Here is a 24,139-nt window from a genome sequence, read left to right on the forward strand (position 1 = left end):
GAACCTCCTGGTTCCACCAGCCCACAGGGGATTATTCTATTCTTAGGTTTTTTCGGTAAAGTCACGTAGGTAAAACATCAAAATTAATGAAAATAAAATAAAATAAAACAAAAAATCACGACGTTTCGGAGGCAACACAAGTCTCCGTCATCAGGTGGGACCGTCACAGCCGAATTAGCTGCATCAAGTGAGGCAATGATTCAAGATGTAATCCCTTATAAGCAAGTTGAAGGGGGGAGGAGAGGGGGGGGGCTCATCAGAATGTTAGTACAACGCATCGGGAGGGGGAGGGGCCAAAAAAATTGAACGACGGCTTGGACGCGGTTGCTGCTGCACACGCCAACACAATGGACAGAGAGGGGGAGGGGAGGTCTGATACACATGATAGACAAAAGAACGAAAATGCCCATGTTTATACCAATGCTGGCTGAACAATGAAGAGGGTACTGTTAAAAAACAACTGGGGATGTTAACACTCGGTAAAGTAAAGTAAAATAGTGCCTGTCAGATAAGATGGTCCAAAAAAGTGTAATTAAGTATTTTTTGCGTGGTTGATAACATCTTTCCAATGATTACTAAGTTTGTACCCATCATCACGGTTGAAATTATGTCTGTGTTTGTATATTTGTATGGCTTCGTGTACAAACCTTTGATGGTAGCCGGGAGGTTTGCAGAGAACCTTGGTCTCGGAAAAGACAATTTCATGAGAGCCCACCGAGTTGTAGCAATGAGACACTGGCCTCTCGAGACGCTGGCCTTCCTCAAGAGATGCCGAGATAACAAGGTAATACCCATCGCTTTCACACTCACATCCGCTGCTGTGTCCTCACCGAACTCCAAACAGATCTTATTTAAAGCTAGCCTATCACTAATCTCGGAGAGAATAAGGTTACTCCGATCTGAACTCGATAATTTAGACAAGACTCTCTTACAAACACATTTAATGTTAACACAAAAAATGTCACCTTCTGATTGGAACCACGTTGATAACATGACTTCTGCTTCTGCTGACTCAAAAATGTCAGCCAAATGCAAAGCTAACCTGATTTCTAAATTCAACCTCCTATCTAAGAAGAAACCAGAGCCACACATCGCAAAGCTGGATGTTAACAAGACCGTGATTAATCAGAGTAACATCCCGATTTCTGACACTCTAAAAACGGTACTGGCCAAAGGACTAAATTTCGCCGTCACCCCTAAATATATACCAGTAGAGGATATGATTTCTCAGATTGATGTAGCCCTCAGAGGCATAGGACACATCCATGCGGATGTAGCAAGAGCTGAAATAGCTACTATTCTTAAGAATGCTAAGAAACCCACTAGTAACATCAGCAAAAACGAACGCTCTGAACTCGCGGACCTAAAAAAGAGAGATGATAGTCATCCTCTCGGCAGACAAGGGCAATGCCACGGTCATCATGGATAAAGATTCATACAACAACAAAATCCTGGACCTTCTTAATGATGGGAGTTACTCCAAAATTAAAAACGATCCCACTAAAAGCCTAACGACGAAAACCAACAGTATCATCACGAGTTCGACTTCCCTAATCGAACCAAGCAAACGTCCCTCTCTAAAACCATCGGCGGCAAGACCTCCCAGACTCTATGGTCTTCCCAAAATCCATAAGGAAGGCACCCCGCTACGACCCATTGTGTCGACGATAAACTCTCCTACGTACAAACTAGCCCGTTTTCTATCAGATACTCTGCTCCCTTTCACAGGCAAGACCTCTTCGGCAGTACTCAACTCAACCCAATTAGTCTCTATGGTTAAGGACATGGTACTATCTCCTGATGACATCCTCGTCAGCTTTGATATAGTATCTTTGTTTACCAAAGTCCCAGTACCGGACACCCTAACAATAATTGAGGACTTAGTCCAACATGGATTGAATTCTGATGCACCTGCGCTGGTTAGGCATTGCCTCACCAACACCTATTTTACCTGGAATGGCACCTTCTACAAACAGAATGAGGGTACCCCTATGGGCTCCCCTTTGTCACCAGTTATAGCCAACATGTTCATGGAAAAGTTTGAATCAGACGCCATCCAGACATCCACCCTGCGTCCTTCCCTGTGGAAGAGGTATGTGGATGACACTTTCGTCATCTGGCCACATGGCCTCCCAGCATTGAACCACTTCTTGGACCACATCAATTCTTGACACCCATCCATCAGATTCACCATGGAAGTGGAGAAAGACGGTAAACTACCATTCTTGGATATTCTGTTTGAGAGGAGGCCTGACAGATCCTTGGGACATTCTGTCTACAGGAAAGCCACTCACACAGATTCCTACTTGAAACCGGATTCCCACCACCATCCATCTCAAAAGAATTCTCTCATCAAAACGCTATACCACAGAGCCCATGGCATGTCTGACAAACACTACCTGACCGGTGAATTAAGACATGTACATCGGGCCCTCAGGATGAACGGATACTCTGACCGTACTATCCGCCAAGCTGTCTCTCCCACCACACAGAAACAGCCACATGAAACTCCGACCAAAACCATCACGTTACCATACATAGCAGGCGTGACCAAAAAGATCTCCAAAATTCTAAACAAACATAAGATCCAAGTCCGATTCAGTACAGTGCATAAAATCCGTGATCTGATTCCATCTGTGAAGGATGTCGTTCCTGACTTACAGTATCCTGGAGTCTACAAATTGAGTTGCATTTGTGGTGATTGCTACATTGGAGAAACGAAACGTCATGTTTCTGATCGTGTCCGCGAGCACAAGTCAGATCTGAAACACGGCAGAACTGATTCTTCTGCCGTTGCCTATCATTGCTACAACTCGGTGGGCTCTCATGAAATTGTCTTTTCCGAGACCAAGGTTCTCTGCAAACCTCCCGGCTACCATCAAAGGTTTGTACACGAAGCCATACAAATATACAAACACAGACATAATTTCAACCGTGATGATGGGTACAAACTTAGTAATCATTGGAAAGATGTTATCAACCACGCAAAAAAGACTTAATTACACTTTTTTGGACCATCTTATCTGACAGGCACTATTTTACTTTACTTTACCGAGTGTTAACATCCCCAGTTGTTTTTTAACAGTACCCTCTTCATTGTTCAGCCAGCATTGGTATAAACATGGGCATTTTCGTTCTTTTGTCTATCATGTGTATCAGACCTCCCCTCCCCCTCTCTGTCCATTGTGTTGGCGTGTGCAGCAGCAACCGCGTCCAAGCCGTCGTTCAATTTTTTTGGCCCCTCCCCCTCCCGATGCGTTGTACTAACATTCTGATGAGCCCCCCCCCTCTCCTCCCCCCTTCAACTTGCTTATAAGGGATTACATCTTGAATCATTGCCTCACTTGATGCAGCTAATTCGGCTGTGACGGTCCCACCTGATGACGGAGACTTGTGTTGCCTCCGAAACGTCGTGATTTTTTGTTTTATTTTATTTTATTTTCATTAATTTTGATGTTTTACCTACGTGACTTTACCGAAAAAACCTAAGAATATGATTCCTTGCAGTCACGAAAGCTTCAAATCTAGGGGATTATTCTGTCCGTCCGTCGTGCATCCAAAAATGGGAGGGGTGGGGCTGGGTGGAAAGGGGAGGGTGGGGAGGGGCTGGGTGGGCAGGGTGGAGCTGGGTGGGGGTGGGAGGGTGGGGCTGGGTGGGGATGGGCTGGGTGGGAGGGGTGGGGCTGGGTGGGAAGGGTGGGGCTGGGTGGGGGGTTAGGAGGGGTGGGGCTGGGTGGGAAGAGGCTGGGTGGGAGGGGTGGGGCTGGGTGGGGGGTGGGAGGGGTGGGGCTGGGTGGGGAGGGGCTGGGTGGGGAGGGGCTGGGTGGGGAGGGGCTGGTCACCCCGTGGTGCCCTTATAAAACCCAACGTTGAACCTACTCACGCCGGCTTGTGCCCGCCCTCACAGTCGGCCATATTTGTGGAATACACCACGCCACCGTTGACCCTGGCCATTGACCGAGCAACCCAACGTTCCTATCAGCTCCCTCCGCAGAAAGGTGTTTACTGTGCAGGAGAATGTGACACTTTATGTAGCAGTTTATTTGTGATTGAAGTATTTTTTTATCGAATATTTTAGTAACTGGTGAAAGAATAGAGATTAGTATTTAATTCATGGGACCTCCTTTGCCAGTAACAAAATATGATAATAGGTGTTTCCCCTTTTTTCTGGCAACAAAACAGGTGTTAAGATGTTAAAACACCAAACTGAAACCTTTTACAAGGAATCATGTCTGCATTAACCACAATGTTTGTGGTTAGAATGCAAACAAAAAACATACTCTGATAAATATATGCATTGCCTTTTGGCGTCCTCTGGTCTAACACCGTTTGAGACGAGGCTCAAAAGAAAGCTGTCTCTGGTGTGGACCAATCAGTTTCAAGGACAATGCATATATTATCAAAGTGTGTTTTTTGTTTGCATTCTGACCATAAGTATTGTGGTAAATGCAGACATGATTCCTTGTAAAAGGTTTCAGTTTGGTGTTTTAACATCTTAACACCTATATTCTTGGCTCTTTCGGTAATGTCACGTAGAAGGGAAATAATAAAATAATACAAATTTTAAACAATAAAAATTCTCACGACGTTTCGACTGCAACACAAGCAATCATCATCAGGTGTGAAATCCACAGCAAGAAAATTTGAAAAAAGTGGCGTTTTTTTCTTAACGTGATGATTGCTTGTGTTGCAGTCGAAACGTCGTGAGAATTTTTATTGTTTAATATTAATATTATTTTATTATTTCCCTTTTACGTGACTTTACCGAAATAACCAAGAATATGAATCCCTGCAGTCACGAAAGCTTTAAATACAAATCTTAACACCTGTTTTGTTGCCAAAAAAATGGGGAAAAACTATTACCATAGTCACTATGGGAACCTCATTTGCCAGTAAAAATATGATAATTGGTTCTTTACTATTACCATAGTATTTAATTATTAGGTGTATTCACAATGGGGAGAGAGAACATTTTCATTCATAGGGTTACAGATGTCACACATCCAGTAAAAAAAAATGTACACGTTCAATTAGCGCCGGCTAAATAAAGAAAAAAACTGCATTAATGGAAAAGGTCGCAATTCTGCACACTACATTTACCACTCAATCCACCAGCGACAGCAGCGGATCAGCACAGCACACATTTTTTTAACGATGCGATGGCTGATACAGTGAACCACAAACGCAGTCTAATTCCTCGATTCGATGAGTACTTGGAAAGAGACCCGGCCTAGGGCCAGCCCAGAAGCAGTCCAGAATTGCCCTCCCCGTACACAGCCCTCAGCTCCCAAGCTGGATACAATATTAAGATGTGGTCTCTCAAGCTCCTCTCTGGCCAGCTCGCCAATCGTTTTTTTCCACTCTGCAGCCAAGTAGTGGCAGGTAAGATGCAACGTTAAAAACAATAGTTTTAGCAGGTGGCCCATGTGGCTTGGAGAGTTACTCAAACCATGTTCAGAACACCGAGCTCGCAACGCTGAGGATCATGGGTCAAATCCGGCCAGCCAATCAAGAACAATTGCTCCAAACGTAAATCGAATTAACTCCTGTATCATGCCAATGATATAAATACTGGAATATTATTGTGGGGGAAATGTAAATCAAATGTTGTTTTTTAAGTCGTTTTAAATGTAGCCGTGGGTTAGGCTAGCCTAAATTTAAAATCAGTCTCATTTTTACATAAATTAATACGGCGTAGTTTGCAATTAAATGCAGCTGGTGGCTCAGCGAGTCAAGTGACATTGTGTCAAGCATGGTTTCAGCGGTCAGGGTCACCTCGCATGGATGCGGTGCAGAATGCTTGGGGACGAGGCCCATGGTAGCCCAATTCAGGAACCGATCGCGGATCGTCCTCCAATGCCATGTTTTTCGCTGACCACCATTGAAATGTCACAAAGTGGTGCTTATGTTGTTGATAACAGGCTAAATAAAACCGTGACCAAGGTTTGAACTCGCAACATTCCGATTGACAGTCAAGCACTCCAACCACGGAAGCTTTTGAAAATACAAATACCATATACACCGTAGACCCACAAACACCACTACAGTATTAATACCTCCCCTGCAAGACGAACTAAAATGCACACGTTGCAGTTTTATTCTGAAAACAAATCACATGGATTGCTGTCTCAACACATTGAATGAACGGCAAAGACAAAAGTATCCTGTCATTGCTGGAAAGTACAAGTACATTTTCAGCCAATAAGCTTTAAATATATGTGTATACAGCCTTGAACAGTTACCACAGTATTAAAAAGGCATCCAAGGGTGGGGGGAAAAAAACGGAGAGCAATATTGCTGGGTACTGAAGCCAGAGGCTCCATCTCTTAAGCTTGCCCCCTTAGGGAGCAATGTTCAATTTTCAGCCAACAACCACCAAGAAATGGGAGTTTACAAAGGCCCCCGAAAATCGAGCATGGCCAGATTGATTTGGTGTTACATAAGGGAAAAATAACCCAGCAACACTGAATACTTGTGGTTCAAAATGAAGAACGTATCTAGGATTAAACATCCAAATTACATCAACCAACAGATTATGTTTAAGCTTGACCGCACAATGTTTTACTCTTGATAATGACACTGTACGACACAAGGTGAAAAGATAATTTCACAATCAGGTCTCTGAGTAATGTGTTAGATTACATATTATATTTTCAATGGCTGAATGCAGTTCATGAAATTACATGAAGAACCCATTTTATTTTTCAGTGACAAATAGTGCATTCAGTTTCCAAGTTTATGGAACAAGCACATTTTACAACATTTCTACACAGGAAGCTTTGTACATGATCGGTATGTATGTTGCATTTCTTTCGCACCATACGTAGCCAACCATGCTAATCCAAATGTATTCTCTGCAAATCTATTAATTGTGTAACATTGTTCTTTGTAAACGACCATGCTGTATATCAGAATTATTTGGAGAGTGTATTATACTAATATACACACCAAATTAAGTAGAATATGCTTATTATATAGTGGGAGTGATGGATAATGAGACAAATAAAAAATATTTATTTATTTCAGAGATAAAACATCCACGGAAGCTAGAGCAGGCCAGGGCACATGCCCATACCAGCAGAGTCGTCAATGAGTGTCCCCAGGTGCGCTCCCGCAGATTTCCACACTCAAAATAGCAGTGTCCGCTAAACCCGGTCCATGACTGGGTCCAGAGCGGGAAACCCCACAACACAATGACGGTGCCTTGTATGTATATAGAACTTCTTTTGCAACGTACGTAGCCAACTGTGATAATCGGAGGTGCCTTTGACCGTGCAGCAACAATGAGCTCGTTTCAAGAAAGCCATCAATCCTACCCCTCTTTGGCGCAGCGAGGCGACGGGAGTTGGCCAAAAACTTGGTGCAGATCCGGGGAGCAAACGACGCTGCAAAAGCAAGGCGACAGCACGGCCGCTCTACGCCCGTGGGTTGGTTAGCCGTTTTGAGTTTGCATTTCAAAATCTACGGTCGTACGCCAGGATCACTCGTTGACTGCCCTGCTGCTAAAGATGGGCGTCCCAGCCCGCTGCCCACTTCCGCAGATTTATTTTCTCGATCACATACAGATATTTTAAAAAGTAAAATACCAAAAATACCTCTCGTTACCCAGCGCTGCAGTGATATAATAAGCATATTGTACATGTTGGCATCTGGGTAAGTGTTGTACAAGGGCACGTGCATGTGACCGCTCGCCCAAAACCATCGAGTCTGTGACAAAATGGGGACATCTTGACACCATTACCAACACTTTTGTGGGAAATCAAACACATTCCTGCGGAGGGAGCTGTTTGGAACGTTGGGTTGCTAGGTCAATGGCCAGGGTCAACTGCGGCGTGGTGTATTCCGCAAATATGGCCGACTGTGAGGGCGGGCACAAGCCGGCGTGAGTAGGTTAAACGTTGAGTTTTATAAGGGCACCACGGAGTGACCAGCCCCTCCCCACCCAGCCCCACCCCACACCCAGCCCCACCTTCCCCACCCAGCCCCTCCCCACCTTCTCCTCCCCACCCAGCCCCTCCCCACCCTCCCCTCCCCACCCAGCCCCACCCCTCCCATTTTTGGATGCACGACGGACGGACACAATAATCCCCTGTGGGCTGGTGTAACCAGGAGGTTCCTACCAGTATAATAGTAATCCCATGGAGAGACTGGCACTCACCACATGAATAAGAAATTTCCTCCACACGCTCAGGGCTGCCAATGGAAGGGACTGCTGCCCCACAGCCGTTCACAACTGGGACACAATCATTCTGACTGGGATAGGCATAGGCAGGTTGTTAGTGTTTATTGAAGTTAAACTAAACTATAAACTATGTTTTTTTTACCAGGTAAGACCCACTGAGGCATAGGACTCTTTTTAAGAAACGACCTGGAAATAAATGATGGCTCAACAAAGTGGCTTATCATATGGAAATGTTACTAGAGGAAAAAACTCGAAACATATGTTTCAAAATGTGGAGGGAAAACCCAGAGGACCCAGAATAAATACATGCGACCACAAGGAGAGAAAGAGAGCACATGCAAACTCCAAATATACAACAGATATCAGGGTCGGGGTCGAACCCACGACCATCCTGCATACCAGCGAGAGAAGTTAACATCTCGCCAACTCCGAATCCCCCGGTATTCATGACGTACATCGCTGAGCCGAGGACATTATACGTACCGTCAAGCGGCGTTGAAATAGGTGGTGAAAGTGAGCTGATTACAAATTGGAGAAATGTCACTAACCGCTGGCATTATAATGTCCACATGCAACATCATATGAGAAAGAGTGGTCAGAAAAATTCAAGAAAAAAACCAATGTCCAGCTCCTCTGCGTTGTGCACATAAACGGGGACAGGTCGTAATTGATGGCAAAACATGCAAACTCCAAATATACAACAGATATCAGGGTCGAGGTCGAACCCACAACCTCCTTCATACCAGGTGAGGCAATTAACATCTCGCCACTGCGGCATCTTCAGTTACTCACGAACGATGAACAATATTTTACACCACTGGATGTTAATACATATTTTAGTAATTAACAAAAATAAATTAAACTTAAATTAATTTTGACCCTTGGAAAAACAAAGAAGAAGACTATCATGAGAGAAAAAATATATATACGTGCCATGGTTATGCTAACAACACAGTTGTGCACAGCTTACCTCTGTCAATGTAAAATTTGTGACAAGTCTTGATAGCAAAGAAAATCTTGTTGTCTTCCACTGGCTCCCCCTACAGAAGAAAACAACGTGATATATGTGTGCTTCGTGTCGTACATTGATACCAAACATTCAGTTGGAAAGAAGCATTGATGAAATAGTAAAAGATAGCTGCAAGGACATTTCAACGGCATCATAAACAGATTTCGAATGGGCCGTAGCTGCTGTGGACAGATCTTTGCCTTCACCACCCTCATTAAAGCCGATTTCCATCGTCAACAGCAAAGTGGCACAGCAATGAATGACCTCCCTGCTGCTGCCTGTGACACAGTTTGGTGTCATGGCCTGCTGCTGAAGTTGGCCAAAATTATCAGATTGCCATTCTACCGTACACATAATTGACGCGATGCTCAGCAACCGTACACTCAGGGTCAACGCCTCAACCACATGAATTCCATACACCCAACCATCAAATTCACCATGGAGGTGGAAAAGGATGGCAAGCTACCATTCTTGGATGTTTTAATCGAAAGGAGACCAGATGGCTCAATGGGACACTGTCTACAGGAAAGCCACCCATACAGATGCATATCTAAAACCTGACTCCCACCACCACCCTTCCCAGAAGAATTCCCTCATCAAAACTCTACACCATAAAGCTCAATTTATTTCCGACCATCATCCCCCAACGAGTGAACTGAAACATGTAGACCAAGCTCTCAAGATGAATGGATATTCAGACTATACAATCTGTAAAGCTATCACCCCAACCGTTGGGAAAGAACCATCTGAGGACCCAATCAAAACCATCACCTTGCCATACATAGCAGGGGTCACCAAAAATATCTCCAAAATCATGAGCAAACGCAAGATTCAGGTTCGATTTAACACAGTACGTAAAATTCGTGATCTGATCCCATCTGTGAAGGATGTAATCCCTGACATGCAATATCCCGGCGTCTACAAACTAAGCTGTGTCTGCGGCAGTAGTTACATTGGGGAAACTAAGCGACATGTCTCGGACCGTGTTCGTGAACACAAGGCAGATCTGAAACATGGTAGGGCCAATACCTCGGCCGTGGGTGATCATTGTTTTAATGCGGTGGGCTCACACAAAATTGATTTCTCTAAGACGAATGTACTTTGCAAACCCACTGGCTATCAACCAAGATTCGTTCATGAAGCCATCCACATATACAGAGACAGACACAACTTCAATCGAGAAGATGGGTACAAACTGAGCAATCATTGGAAGGACGTTATCAACCAGTTTAAGTCATAACTACCACCTTCCGATCTTAGCTGTTCTTTTCGGCTCTCTGATTTTACATGAACAGGTTAAACTTCCCACACAAACACAGCCACCTCGCTCGCCGAGCTCGACGTTGCTGCTCTGCGATCCGCCATTAACATGCTAATCTCTCACATTAACATAACTAGCCCCGCCCACTTTGTTTATGACCCTTGGGCTACACCCATTTTAATCCTTTAAAACAGTCTGCCCCAGCAGCGTTCTCCCTCTCTTTTTCCTCCTGATGACGATCGCTTGTGTTATGATCGAAACGTCGTAGTTTTGATATTTTTGTTATTTTATTTTAACCTATCTACGTGACTTTACCGAAAGACCCAAAGAATATGATAGACGCTTATTAAAGGCCATGAAAACAGGATCAATTTACTGATCTCTTTTTGGACAGAATTGAGTGAGTGAAAACAAGTCCTCTATCGCCCTCTCGTGGTCATTCTGAGCACGGCATGTTACACAAAGGTATACACGGTATCGTGACATAGAGCAGGTAAATTTTGCTTTTGGAAATAAAGAAAACAGTTCACAATGTGTTGCCGCCACGCAAGTAGCATTGTTTCGAATGCGCAATTTAGTTCAGTATCAGTAATTAAATGTTTTTTATGCACAGTAAATAAAAATGGACGGCACTTTTGCCCAGTCAGCGTTTGATACTAATCCAACTGGCATACTAAGGCGTAATTGTTTTCAGGTGGAATACAATCGTGAGAAATAGCAACAATACTGGGACACATATTGTACACAACAGCTTAATCCAGCCACCAGATTAAAATAAAGTCTCTTTTGTCCACAGAAATAAAGTAACGCAACTATTGTCAACAATTTTACTTAACTCTTTGGTTCTTTCGGTAAAGCCACGTATGTAGAAATAAAATAAAATAAATCATGACGTTTTGATCGCAACACAAGCTATCTTCATCAGGTGGAACAACCACAGCAAGAAAACGTCGGGATTTATTTTATTTCTATTTAATTTCTACTTACGTGACTTTACCGAAAGAACCAATGAGTATGGATTCCTGCAGTCACGAAAGCTTCAAATCCATTTTACTGTAACTAAATATTCGTCAACGTTTAGCTTTTAAGGTAAAATAACTCTATATGCACCGAACTACAGTTTGAAAGATGTCGCGAGTTTTGCCTTCATGGAATGTCATCTAAATATCATGCAACTAAGCATCTATCACCGGCGGTGAAATGGCTCAACAGTAGAGCATTCGCTGCCCATTGCAGAGGTTCGCGGTTCGAACCCGGCGGCCGCCCTGGTTAATGCTGCGGGTGAATTAACCGTAAAAAAAATGCACGCCGTCTGTTTTACAGTGGATGCTCGGGATCCCCCGACATCGTTTTAAATGACTAGGCAATTGTGCGCCGGCGTTATTGTGTGTAGGCCAGTTGCTGAGTCACCTTGTGCCCACAGGGACAGCTGCGACTACGGGTGCTCTTTCATTCCCATCACTGATGCTCAGAATGCCAGTTACAGTAAACTCTTGTTAATTGGACACATATGGGGCTCTGGCCTTGCCGAATTATCCATTATTCAGAATTATGTACAATGGTACTCCCCAGTGGCTCCTGCCCCAATGAAGTAACATTTCCAAAAAGTTTTTTCCAAAAAAAGTAACACTTACCATCAGTAACCAGCACTGCAGGCAAAAAAATTGGATTTGTCTCGCAGACTAACGGATTTATACTTCTGTCGCTTTCCATTACTTCTTTATGTAGGCGGAGACGACATTCCTGAGAGGGTTGGCTTGCACAGAGTGCATAAGCAAGGTAAGGCCCAAAGCAACAGGTCTGCACTAACGCTCACCACGCACGCTGCCACCGGACTGAGTCATTGTTTTGTTCGTGGCGCGCAGCGTCGCTCCACGTGCATGCCGAAATTGGACCATTCGGTACGGCAATTCGGCTCATGGCAAATTGCTAATACTGAATATATGCCGAAAGCGCAGCCATGCCAAATTATCCCCAAATTAGAATTAGCAAATACTGAAAGAACGAGGTTTTACTGTACTCTTATTGAGAAGCCACTGGAGCTATGCACTTTAAAAACTAGATTGAAAACGAATTTCTTTAAAACTGCTTTATGTGTATAGTTTGTACTCCTTCCCTCGCACGTCCGATCGGGACGGTTGGCTACGTACCGTGCGCAATAAAGTTCAGCACGCATACACACATTCATACTCACTTCGGCTCCAATGTTAACTTTAAACAACACTCACGCATTGCGGAGGGTCCGTGTAGACAGTGGTGGCACACGTGCCTCCTGACTGGGCCTCAGCGTCACGGATGCAAAATTCTGGGGTGGGGGTCAGCTTGGTCCCTTGTCCTTTATTCCAGATGTACAAGGCAATCTGGATACAGTTTAAATCGTGCAGGGTAGTTTTCCACGATCAAAAAAAGATAAACAGCATTGTGAGCTTCCAGGATGACGTTATTCTGACACCACTATGCGATAATTTTACCAGGAGCTTAAAAAATATATCCTGCCTATTCAAGTGTCTGTGTCAAACTCATAGATTAGATGCATGTCAAAATTGAAATGAAATATTCCCTTGATTTCTAAAAGAATTAAATTAGCTGGCCACAAATGGAACTTTAAAGCTGAATCTAAATTCAAATAAATGTCCATGTCTATCAAGGGAAACTAATAAATTGTAGCTTTGTAATTGTAATTGAATTCATTTAATTCTGACTATATGCTGCATGAGGTTTTGAAATAACCACTTATGCAGTCGGAGACATAACACTCCAAATCAAATCTGCCCCAATCGTGTTCATACATACCGAGTAATTTCCCCCTGTTCCAAAAGACAATGTTTGCTCAATAAGAGGCCATTTGCGTTGTTGTCTTGTGCCGAATATATTATTAATTTCACAGTACCGTCCTGATGAGAGCTGTGCGACAGATGGAATTAGTCACATGTAGATTAATAATAAAGGTTTTTGGGTTAGATCGCGTAGTTATTAATGTGTCGTACCCATCCACTACCCGACAGCCAGCAAGGTTTGTCACGTAAACAACGTGCCCACCGGTGTGTTGGAGAGTAAATCCACAACATTTACAATTTGAATACGACGTTTCGCTGGTCATTGCATCCAGCATCTGGGCAATTTAAACTTACGCGATCTAACCCAAAAAAACTTTATTATGAATAATATTGGTCGCGAAAGCCTACGTGTTGAATGTACATTATTTCTCCATCTCTTTCTTTGCACCATATATATGTATTTATTTAACTAAAATACAAATACAATTTCCTCATCTCTATCGTGGTTGTGTGTAGAACACGTTTGGCTGATGGGTAACATTTGCATGTTTATTTCTCCTCTTGATTTGCCAAATATTTTAAAATGGAATAAACGGCGAGCGAAAAACAACAATTGGAAACCCGGTGGGTGATGTAACTTGCTTCATGTTTGAGGTCAATGGTGAAATCCGCTCTGCGTGACTCCCGCGTCCACCTCTGCACGATGCTACACGCACAACAGGAGGGAGGGGAGCGGCTGGATTCAATGAAACCATCAAGCAATGTTCTTCAATAAACTACAATAGCTGAACCAAACAATGCGATTCTGCCCAAAGGAAGAGGGCGGATTGACCTTCATCTATTTGTGAAGGCGGTGGGGTAATCTTTCAGGGAGGGTGGTTTCAAGGAATAATGATCATGAACAGCCCAGAGGGCGGCATGGTCTCCACTAGGCCCTTGGTTGGATTCCCATGGGTAACCAAATGGTAGCTTTGCAGGCCATTACCATAGCATTTGCCACAAAGTGGACATCAAAGACAAGCTTTAAATAAAAATCAAAGACATTGTTACATCATTCAGAAAAAAATGTTAGTCTGCCACTGTCGTAGCCTAAATACTAAATTTTAAATAATACTAATAATAATAAAACGATATAAAAGCCTAAATAACCATTACCCCCCCTGTAGAGGTGCAACGGTGCATTCCCAATCATTATGAGCATGAAAAAATGTACGGACATTTATAAATGTGCGGCAAACCGGTAAACATTTTTTCTTACCAATTATTCTCTTCCAGTTACTGGTCATAAACAAAAAAAGATCTTCGCAACCATAGTTATTAAACTCTGGAATGCACCGAAACAGGCTCCAAAGACTCCTCTTTAACCCTCACGTGCTGCATCTGGATTCAGGTCAGGTCACGTGCTCTCATCTACACTGGACCTGCCCTGCTTGCGCGCAAGATGCCACGGCCAAGGGTATACCACCTTGCGAGGAGAGGCTGGCTGAGAGCCCATCCGGACGAGAAGAGTGGGTAGTGGAACGACGTGGGGTCCTCGTGAAACGCGAAATTGTGAATTATGGTGGCGCTCTCGTCATGCAAGGCACGGCCCAGGAACCACGGCTGGGAAAGCAAACGAAACACAAAGCACCACTACAAACAACACCGCGTGCATCTCTCCCTGCAGCCTATTTGAATTGTCAGCCTTGAGAGTTTTATACCAGTCACGTGTCCTATGATTGCCTATGAGATTCACGTGGCAATACATTCACCGTACACGTGTCAGAGCTACACCTTTAACGTAACATAATTGCGGCACAATTCCCCTGATGATGCTAGTTGTAATTACCAGTGATACGTCGTACTCAAATTGTAAATGTTGTGAGTTTACTCTCCAATACACCGGTGTGCTGAAGCAGTCACTAATTGGCACGTTTTGTTTACGCGACAAACTTTACTGATTGGCTGTAATGAGTGGTGGGTTAAAAACAAATGTATACTTAAGGGATCTAACCCAAAATAACTTTTACTATGAAGAGCTACACCTTATTACGCCTGTTTACCCAGAAAAGTCTCGCTGAGTCTCAAGGGCTCTTTTTCAGGAGGACCCTGCCATATTGTCAGAGCAGGGGGCAATGTTGCTATGTGCAATGCCAAACTAAAAACATTCAACTGAGGAGTCATGATAAGGTGAAGCCAAAGGGTTGTACACCCTTTAAGGGTCCATTCTAGCAAACCACTCGACTTGTCGTCGTGAATAGGAGCCGAGTATGGACAAAATAAATTTCTGATACGACGTCTTGCTTGGGATACGATGCGCTTGCTAGAACTTGTATGGGTCGGGATGAGTCGCGTATACCCCGTTCACGACTGAGACAAAGTGCCACTCCTCAATCTGCCTGTAGATCTCGTTCAGTGCACAACCCTTGCTATAACTCTGTGAATTTTCACGTGTTTTTTGTCATTTTAACTCCTCTCAGCAAGGTAAAGTGATGTTAAATTGTATTTTTATTTCAATTTATTTTAATTTATTTATGCATTTATTTTTATTTATGTATGCATTTTAGTAATAAGTAGTGTCTAAATTATTTTATACAACCCCATTAATGTAAAATATGCCATATAAAATATCATTTCTTATACTCTAGAACGGATTATTTCCTTTCCCTTTATTTCTTATGGTAAAAATTCGTTTGGTATACATCATTTTCGGTATAAGTCCTACCTTCTGGAACGAATTAACGATGAATACCGAGGTACCACTGTACACCGATTCAGCCTCGTGTTGTTGCATGAAACGTTATAGTTTTTACATTTTATTAACCAAAGAGAGCCTCACTGTCAATATCAGTTTTCAGGAAGGCTGTGCTTTGGGTGGCTTGTGTTTTCAACATGGGTAATTATTGCATGCGGGAGGATACTGGAGTGCCTCGAGAAAACCCACCAGTAACAAGGAGATGGCACGTAAACTCCATACAGCTCGCTCAGAATCCTACTTGCACTACATCCTCCCACAGACAGAATTTCCCTGCTTTATGGTCGGTGTCGCATCTACACAATGGTTCCATCTCTGCTTAATCCACCAACCCCACCTCCAAGCATTTAAACCAAGAATATCAGTGGTGCTGGTTCAGAAATTCACACATAGACATCAGGACATGCTAAGGACAGAGAGTCACAATGTCGTCTACAAGCGTCTGGGCTCGTTCACTGGGTGTGACGTCAGTGGCACGGCTCGGCTTTTGAAATGGAAAAACACCTAGGACCATCCTGAGCCACTTCAGGGTACTCAACACAGCCCTGACATGGCTCGGTTGTACAGCGGGAAAAGAGGCATCAGGTCCCTCTTAAAGACCTTTGTCTTTTTGATGAAGCTGGTTGTAATCGCCAGAGAAACTTCATACTGGAATTGTAAATGTTGTGGATTTACTCTCCAACACACCGGTGTGCTGAAGTAGTAACTAATTGGGCACGTTTTGTTGACACAACAAACCTTACTAATTGGCTATGTTGGGTGGTGGCGGGTTTAACGACAATTTTATACTCATATTTACGTCATCTAACCCAAAAAACCTTTATTGTGGATAATATTGGTCGCAAAAGCCTACATGTTAAACCTTTGTCCGGACACCTATTGAAAACCAAACCATACTGCGTTCATAACGTAAATTGGATATAACACAATGAATGTATTAGGGAACACATTTTTTTATAAAGCGGATGGTGAATTGGATTTGTAACGTGATTGAATGAACGGAACTACGTCGTGTGAGTAGGAACGAGCGGTGATACGGCAGCCTCGGCGTAGCGTCACACAAGGTGGGATGCTGTTGGATGTTTCTGGATGCTACCCACGCCCCTCAGTCTTTGTTCGGCCTGCGTTACGCATCTCACACGTTATCGCGGACTGTGCTTTACCCGATATTATATTTTATATCACGATTACCGCGTTATAGGAGAACAGACTGTACCTTGCTGTGGTCATAGCGACCCAGCAACCGTCTTAGCCTCTCCAAGTCCACCCTCGTCTCTTCTTCGCAGAAGAACCACCAGGTCGCTGAGCCTCCGTGTGTGGACAGGAGCCTGGAGAGACACACTCGTTGCTTTAGGTGAAGCTATTGGTTCACGTCAGCCTGTGCACATGGAGTCGACATTGTGATTCCTGCTATTAACCAAGTAGTCATAGCAATGGGAACATGGTAACATAATTGTGTACAGGTGGCAATCATGAATAGCACTCTTTAAAATTACCACTACGAATTGCAAATGTATCTGTACGTATGTATGTTGAACTTCTTTCGCACCATACGTAGCCAACCGCGCTAATCGGAGGTGCACGGGAAGGACAACGAACTAAGCACAAAGAGCAGTTCTATAGATGTTAGTTTTCAATTTATGATGCATGAATCACGTGTTAGAATGTATGTTTTTATCTGTATATAATGGTTTCATGTCATCCATATGGTCACTAGTGGTCGCTAAATTCAACGAAATGTTATTTTAAAAAAACAACATTTGATATTTTTCATCGAATCACAAACCCGATTCATGACTAATCGCAAACCCAATTCATGACGATTCGATAAATCGTTGAATCACTGGAAGGTGAATCACTTCCCCCTGTAAGTGAATTATAGCTGTTCAGAGTTGCCTGGCCAGAGACACAACACTGCACACGTTAAGTCCTCGCTCAACGTGTGATCTTCACACAACGCCATAACGCAGTTCTTCCATTAGGGAACACTTTACACACATTACGGAACGCGCACCGTTACATAAGGTAGAATGCGTGCCGTTATAACACGGAGCGCGTGTCGTTATAACGCGGACTCACCGTTATATCGCAGTTTCTGAGCAGTCAAAGACAAACTACTTTCCTGAGCTGCGCGGCTTAGCGGCATGACACAGTACGCGGAATGCTACGGTAACACGGACGGCAGCGTACCACAAGTTATTCGTCCCGCCATCTTAGTACGTGTGCATACATCGTATCTCGCGAAATGCTATCGTTACATCATTTATGGGGGAAATTGTTACAGCTTCATGCGACACTTTTCAGGAATAAATCCACCGAGTGAAACGAGGACTTACTGCAGCGTAAAGGCGCCCTCTGTTGGTTATACAATGGAATGCAACAGCGACAAAGAAACCTACATTCTGATATTATACAACTACAAATACTACGCTCTGCAGTATTTATTCCTGTAATATAATACTATTGTTTAGAACAATACCTATATAACACTCAGATAAGTGGCACTGGTTTGTGCACCAACACAACAGGTTAAAAGGTCAATTCCCAATTGAGGGTGGAGAAATTATGTGCAGTAACACTCTAGCAAGTAAAGAGTGGAAGTCTTATGAAGATAATTGCCCTGACTTTAGGCTCTTGCATGTACTTTAACTCTCACTCTGTTCAAAAACGTAGATCGAAGGAAAGAAATATTGCATTCAATGCACACAATATGCAATGAATACCATAAATTGCGGTGGCTGGGTGGCTCATGAGGCTAATACCATAGCAGGACACTATCCTGGCACTTTTATATTTCTTGGTTATGAATCCAGGAAAGTCACCCATGAGAAAATGGTTTCTCAAGTGTAATGGTCTCAGCCCAGTGACTGAAGACCGCACAAAATTATCCAAGTAAATTTGGTTTTGCACCAAAATCATCTTTACTCTAGTACTTTTAAATGTAGATCATTGTGATACAAGAAACTAGAGGCCGACCGAAACTTAATTTCTGGATTCGGCCGAAACCGAAACCAGGCCGAAAGTAAAAAATTGAATTTCGGCCGAAACCGAAAGTATGCCAAAAGTGTCCATTTGCCAACTTTCTGCGCCGAAACCGAATTTCGATCAGCCTCTACAAGAAACCATGTTTGCAGGAACTGTAAAAAACCTACTACTGGTGTGGACAAGAGGCCTATGAATGGACTTCAAAGAAAGTTCTGTGATTTTGACTTCTGGGAGGCGTTCTCTGACACGATGCAATGTACTCGCTGTTCTAGGAGTTATCACTGAACAATTAAATATTGTGAGACAGAAGAATAAAACACAATAAATAGATGTGAACCTGCAGTAATTACTGAGAATTTTTAATCTATGCAATTATCATTATATTAAGTAAATAAAGGCATTGCCCTGCAATTGCTTGATGCCACTACTGACAAAAGGACCTCCACTCGAACTGTTTTTTGTGTTTAGTTTGATGTGTTTTTCCCGCACCTCCGATTAGCACGGTTGGCTATGTATCGTGCGAAATAATTTCAACATACATATATACTCTAAAGTGAATGTTAGCAGGTATTTGGTTTACCATATTTATATAATGGCTCATTATTAATTCCAAAAAGCCTGACAGTAGGAAACGGCTGCTCTATTCCTTCACCAGTTTTTTTGTTTTTTCGTGTGTGGGAAAAGCTGGCGTGTCTGGACATAAACGTGGGGCAAGCAGATGGGGGGGGGGGGAGGGTGGACAGCAGCCACACTCTGCATGCGAGATCTGAAAACCACATCCTGTACTGCCTCCTGCACCCGTATCCATGAAGCACAGAACTCAAGTACGTACTTGAATTTCTCCGCCACCAACACTGCCTTTCCATGTTTTTAGACAATGCGGGCTGCCTGTCAATTTGTTAGAATTCTCTCGGATCATTTTGTTGCATCACGGGCTGGGCTGAATTCTCTGTCACGGATTGGACGGAGACGGAATTGCATAACAAAAAAATGCAATTATGTCACAGGGTGGCGGACACATTTAACTTTACATCCAAGGTGTCCGACTCACGAGATAACTCGGAAAATCTATTTTTTTAACAACTTGAACCATCACATCAGCTCAAGTATTGGGAGAAATCAGGCCAAGTCGAGTGCACTCCAGTCGACTCGAGTTGGCCGTCAATGAAAGCACACTGTACTTTACACACCTCATTCGATTCGCTGTAGGTAGTCGTCTCAGGCAAGGAGCATAAACCATCATCCGAACTCCAGTCATCCTCGCAGCGGCTGCTGGCTTGGCCATCGAACAAAGACGGTCAGTGCATCTCGCGCTTTCAGACGCGCTTCTGCGGCCGTCTTGAGCATTCTTCCTTCCGATATTAGGTTACCACTGGAGCTATGCACTTTGAAATCTTGATTGAAAACTCATATCTTAACTACTTTTTGCGTTTATTTTTTTGTCCTTCCCCTGCACCTCCGATTAGCATGGTTGGCTATGTATGGTGCGAAAGAAGTTCAACATACATACATACAATAGCTCCGTGTCCACTATTAAAAGGTTTGCTACACACAAAAAAAAGTTTGCTGCGTAAGTTGAGAAACTCATACGTTGTCACTTAGTACCTGGGAAGTGCTGGGAAAATGGTCCAAGCTCCTGCCACCTCATCCACTTTGTGCAGCAGAACAATGGTAGGGGGAACCTGTCAACACATCACACATTGGGAGTACAGATAACACAAATAAGCAAATGTTTCCCTGCTCGATTATGCATTGGAGTATCTGAAAATGGCAGCCCTGAACCAGCGATAAAAAATCTAATTTTCTATGGTGGGGCACAGTTTCTCTGTAAGACATCCATAAACAACCTCAACATTCCTATAGCTTCCAAGGGCTTCAGAATCATGAAGAACTTTTAAAATAAATCGAAACACTTACTTTTTTAAACTTGCTTTCAATTAGGATTTTCTTCATGTGTTATTTTTATTATGTCTTTGCTAGAAATTTGTAACAACGTGATTTTATTTTGTCTACAATTTCACTTTTATTGTTCATGCCTGTAAAGCACTATTTGCATTTTTTGCACAAACAGTGCGACAGAAATAAAGTTTGATTGATTGAAGGACAGTTTAATTGGCATTTAATTGGCCTATGGGAGGTGGTGGGCTGAGTTCATACTGAACCTCCTTTATCTCAAGATATTTTAGGCTGCTACTGCTAGGTATATTTAAGCAATTTCAGGCAGAGTATTTTGACGTATCTATATTAGCGCAATTGTACAATATGGCTGGGATATGTAGGCAAGTCTGTGGGTACCCTTGACGTATTTCTTTCGATTATTATCATCATCAGTACAATGACCACCAGCTGAATAAGCTGTACCCCTTGGTGAGAAATAAACATTGGTCGTTGAAAGACAAAACAGGTTCCCAACATGGCGAAGTGTAATTTCAAAAAAATCGGTTCTGAATTATCAAAACATGGCCCCAACACGTATTTTGAGCACAGTGGAAACTGTGAATGACATGAATGGAATACTTTGTAGCTTCATTACACCTACTGCACTGACTGCTAGTAAGTATGCCCCGTCATTAACCTCAACGTGGAGACTATTGAATTTCAAACCTGTTGAAGTTTTTGCGCTTGCTGTAAGAAGTCCTCTTTGAGTCTTCCAGCGGCCAGCGCATTGTAATGGCTACTTTGACTGTGGATAACTATCACAATGTTCCGCAAGTCTGCGTACGCACACGCACACACACGCAAAAATACATAAAACTCAGCAGTCAATGTGGAATCTAAAGACCTGCCTGAGAAATGGCAGATACAGTGGCGGTGCAATGGTTGCACTATAAACCTAATAACCTGCATTTGATTCGCGGCCACAGTCAACATCAGTGGCATGGTGAAGTATGGTTAAACAATCCCCATTATAGGCATGGCATGTGGATTGACTAAGGGCTGTAAACTTGTATAATCCCGCACCTCCGATTAGCACAAGAACTTACATTCACGCTAAATGGTGCAATGAGAAGGCCAAGTAGTATTCTACAATGTGATTGATGTACACAAATATGAAAGCGCCGAAGATGCATATTAATTAACACCGGAGGTCCTGACAGATTGCATAACACGGAAGATTTATAACATTGTCTGGGCGTGGTGGCACATGCCTGTCATGGAGCAACTTAGATAAGGGGTTGGTGGCTCACACAGGGAATTCACCCACCTGCAGAGTGGTGAGGTAGTGCCTGTAGGAGGCAGTACAGCAAGTAGGATGTCAACCTATCTGTGTGGACTTGGGCATATTCTACTTTAGCCTGCCTCGCACCACTGTTTCATACCACAACACTCTCCAATAAGAAATTTAGCCAATCCAACAAGTCAAAACATTTTTTTAAGAGACTCAGTGTGACCTTCCAAGTTGAATAATAATTGTATGGGTATTAAAATGTATTTGCTTTTCTGGGTGTCATAACACACGTTCGTTCGTTCATTCATTCGTTTCTCAGTCCGCTTGTCCTGATGAGGGTTGCGGCGGCAGCATGTTAAGAATGGTGGTCCAGACCTCGAGCTCTTCCTGGGGAATTCCCAGGCGATCCCAGGCCAGCCGAGCGACATAGTCCCGCCAGCGTGTCCTGGGCCGGACCCGGGGTCTTTGCCCAGTGGGACATACCCGGTAGAATTCCAGGGGGAGTCTCCCGGGGGGCATCCTTACCAGGTGCCCGAACCACCTCTCGATCCGGAGGAGCAGCGGCTCGACTCTGAGGCTCTCCCGGATTACCGAGCTCCTCAACCGATCACGGAGACTTGTACCCACGATCTCGTTCTTTCGGTCATTACCCAAAGCTCATGATCATATGCGAGGGTGGTAATGTAGATAAATCTGTAAACCGAGAGCTTTGTTCGAGAACTCTGCTCCCACTTCACTACCATGGAACGGTACAGTGCCTGCAACACTGCGGACGACACACCGATCCGCCGGCCAATCTCCCGCTCCCACTTACACAAAATAGACCCCGACGTACTTAAACTTCACCACTAAGGGCAGCTGTTCCTCTCTCACCTGGAGGGAACAATCCACCATCTCCCAGGAGTGAACCATGAACTCAGATTTGGAGATGTTGATCCTCATCCCAGCCGCTTCACACTCGGCATCAAACCGTTCAAGTGCACGCTGGAGATCACAGACTGACGAGGCAAAGAGGACAATGTCGTCTGCAAAAAACAGCGACCCCACCTCCATGCCCCCGTACTGGATACTCTCCATACCTCGGCTGCGCATTGATATCCTGTCCATGAAAATCACAAACGGGAGTGGAGACAAGACGCACCCTTGGCGAATTCCAACACCCACAGTGAACGAATTTGATTTAACACCAAGAATACGGACACAGCTCTAACTCCGGGAATAGAGGGACTGACTGGATAGCACACAAAAGCGGCATCGGAACATCATAATCCCACAGCACCTTCCTCAAGACATTCCAGGGAACACGGTCATATGCTCTCTCCAAGTCTAAAAAGCAGAGTTAGACTGGAGAAGCCTACTCCCATGACCCCTCAAATATCTGTGAGAGAGAAAAGGACTGGTCCATTGTTCCACGACCATGACGGAATCCACATTGTTCCTCCTGAATCTGAGGCCCAACCACCGGGCGGAGCCTCCTCTCCAGCACTCTGGCATCAGCTTTACCTGGGATGCTGAGGAGTGTGACCCCTCTGTAGTTGGAGCACATCCTCTGGTCCCCTTTTCTTTAATTGGGAACCACGACCCCAGTTTGCCAATCCAGAGGTACTGTAACAGCTTTCAATGCAACATTGAAGAGGCGTGTTAACCACGACACTCCTACACTGTCCAGCGCTTTCAACAACTCTAAACGAATCTCGTCCATCTTAGCAGCGTTGCCGCTACGAAGGCCCTCGACCGCCACAGGAACTTGAGCAGCCATGATGAATCCGACCCTCCCCCTCAGCTGTTTCCAGGGCTGCCTCCTGAGAGGAGGGCATGTCCACCAGGTTGAAGAGCTCCTCAAAGTGTTCCTTCCACCTCTCGACTATCTCCCGAGTTGAGGTCAATGTTTCGCCGCCCTTACCGAAAACAGCCTGAGCTACGTCCCGTCAACCCCTCCTAAGGCGTCGGATGGTTTTCCAGAAGATCTTTGAGGCTGCCAGGTAGTTCCTTTCCATGGCCTCTCCAAGCTCCTCCCACACC

General features: G+C 44.0%; 1 protein-coding gene across 1 annotated transcript in view; it reads right to left on the bottom strand.

Annotated features, from left to right (window-relative positions):
* The window catches only part of B3GLCT (beta 3-glucosyltransferase), a 61,044-nt gene that overhangs the window by 29,415 nt on the left and 7,490 nt on the right, over positions 1-24,139 (bottom strand). Inside the window, exons 4-10 of the mRNA XM_078600847.1 lie at positions 21,553-21,662; positions 20,554-20,630; positions 17,180-17,291; positions 14,695-14,831; positions 13,872-13,935; positions 12,681-12,812; positions 9,153-9,222 (exon numbers count right to left, since the gene is read on the bottom strand). Of these exons, the coding sequence (XP_078456973.1) occupies positions 9,153-9,222; positions 12,681-12,812; positions 13,872-13,935; positions 14,695-14,831; positions 17,180-17,291; positions 20,554-20,630; positions 21,553-21,662 (702 nt within the window). The remainder of the gene's footprint in view (positions 1-9,152; positions 9,223-12,680; positions 12,813-13,871; positions 13,936-14,694; positions 14,832-17,179; positions 17,292-20,553; positions 20,631-21,552; positions 21,663-24,139) is intronic.

The sequence above is a fragment of the Lampetra planeri genome, chromosome 15 (assembly GCF_965212315.1).
Source record: "Lampetra planeri chromosome 15, kcLamPlan1.2.h2, whole genome shotgun sequence".
Classification (NCBI taxonomy): domain Eukaryota; kingdom Metazoa; phylum Chordata; class Hyperoartia; order Petromyzontiformes; family Petromyzontidae; genus Lampetra; species Lampetra planeri.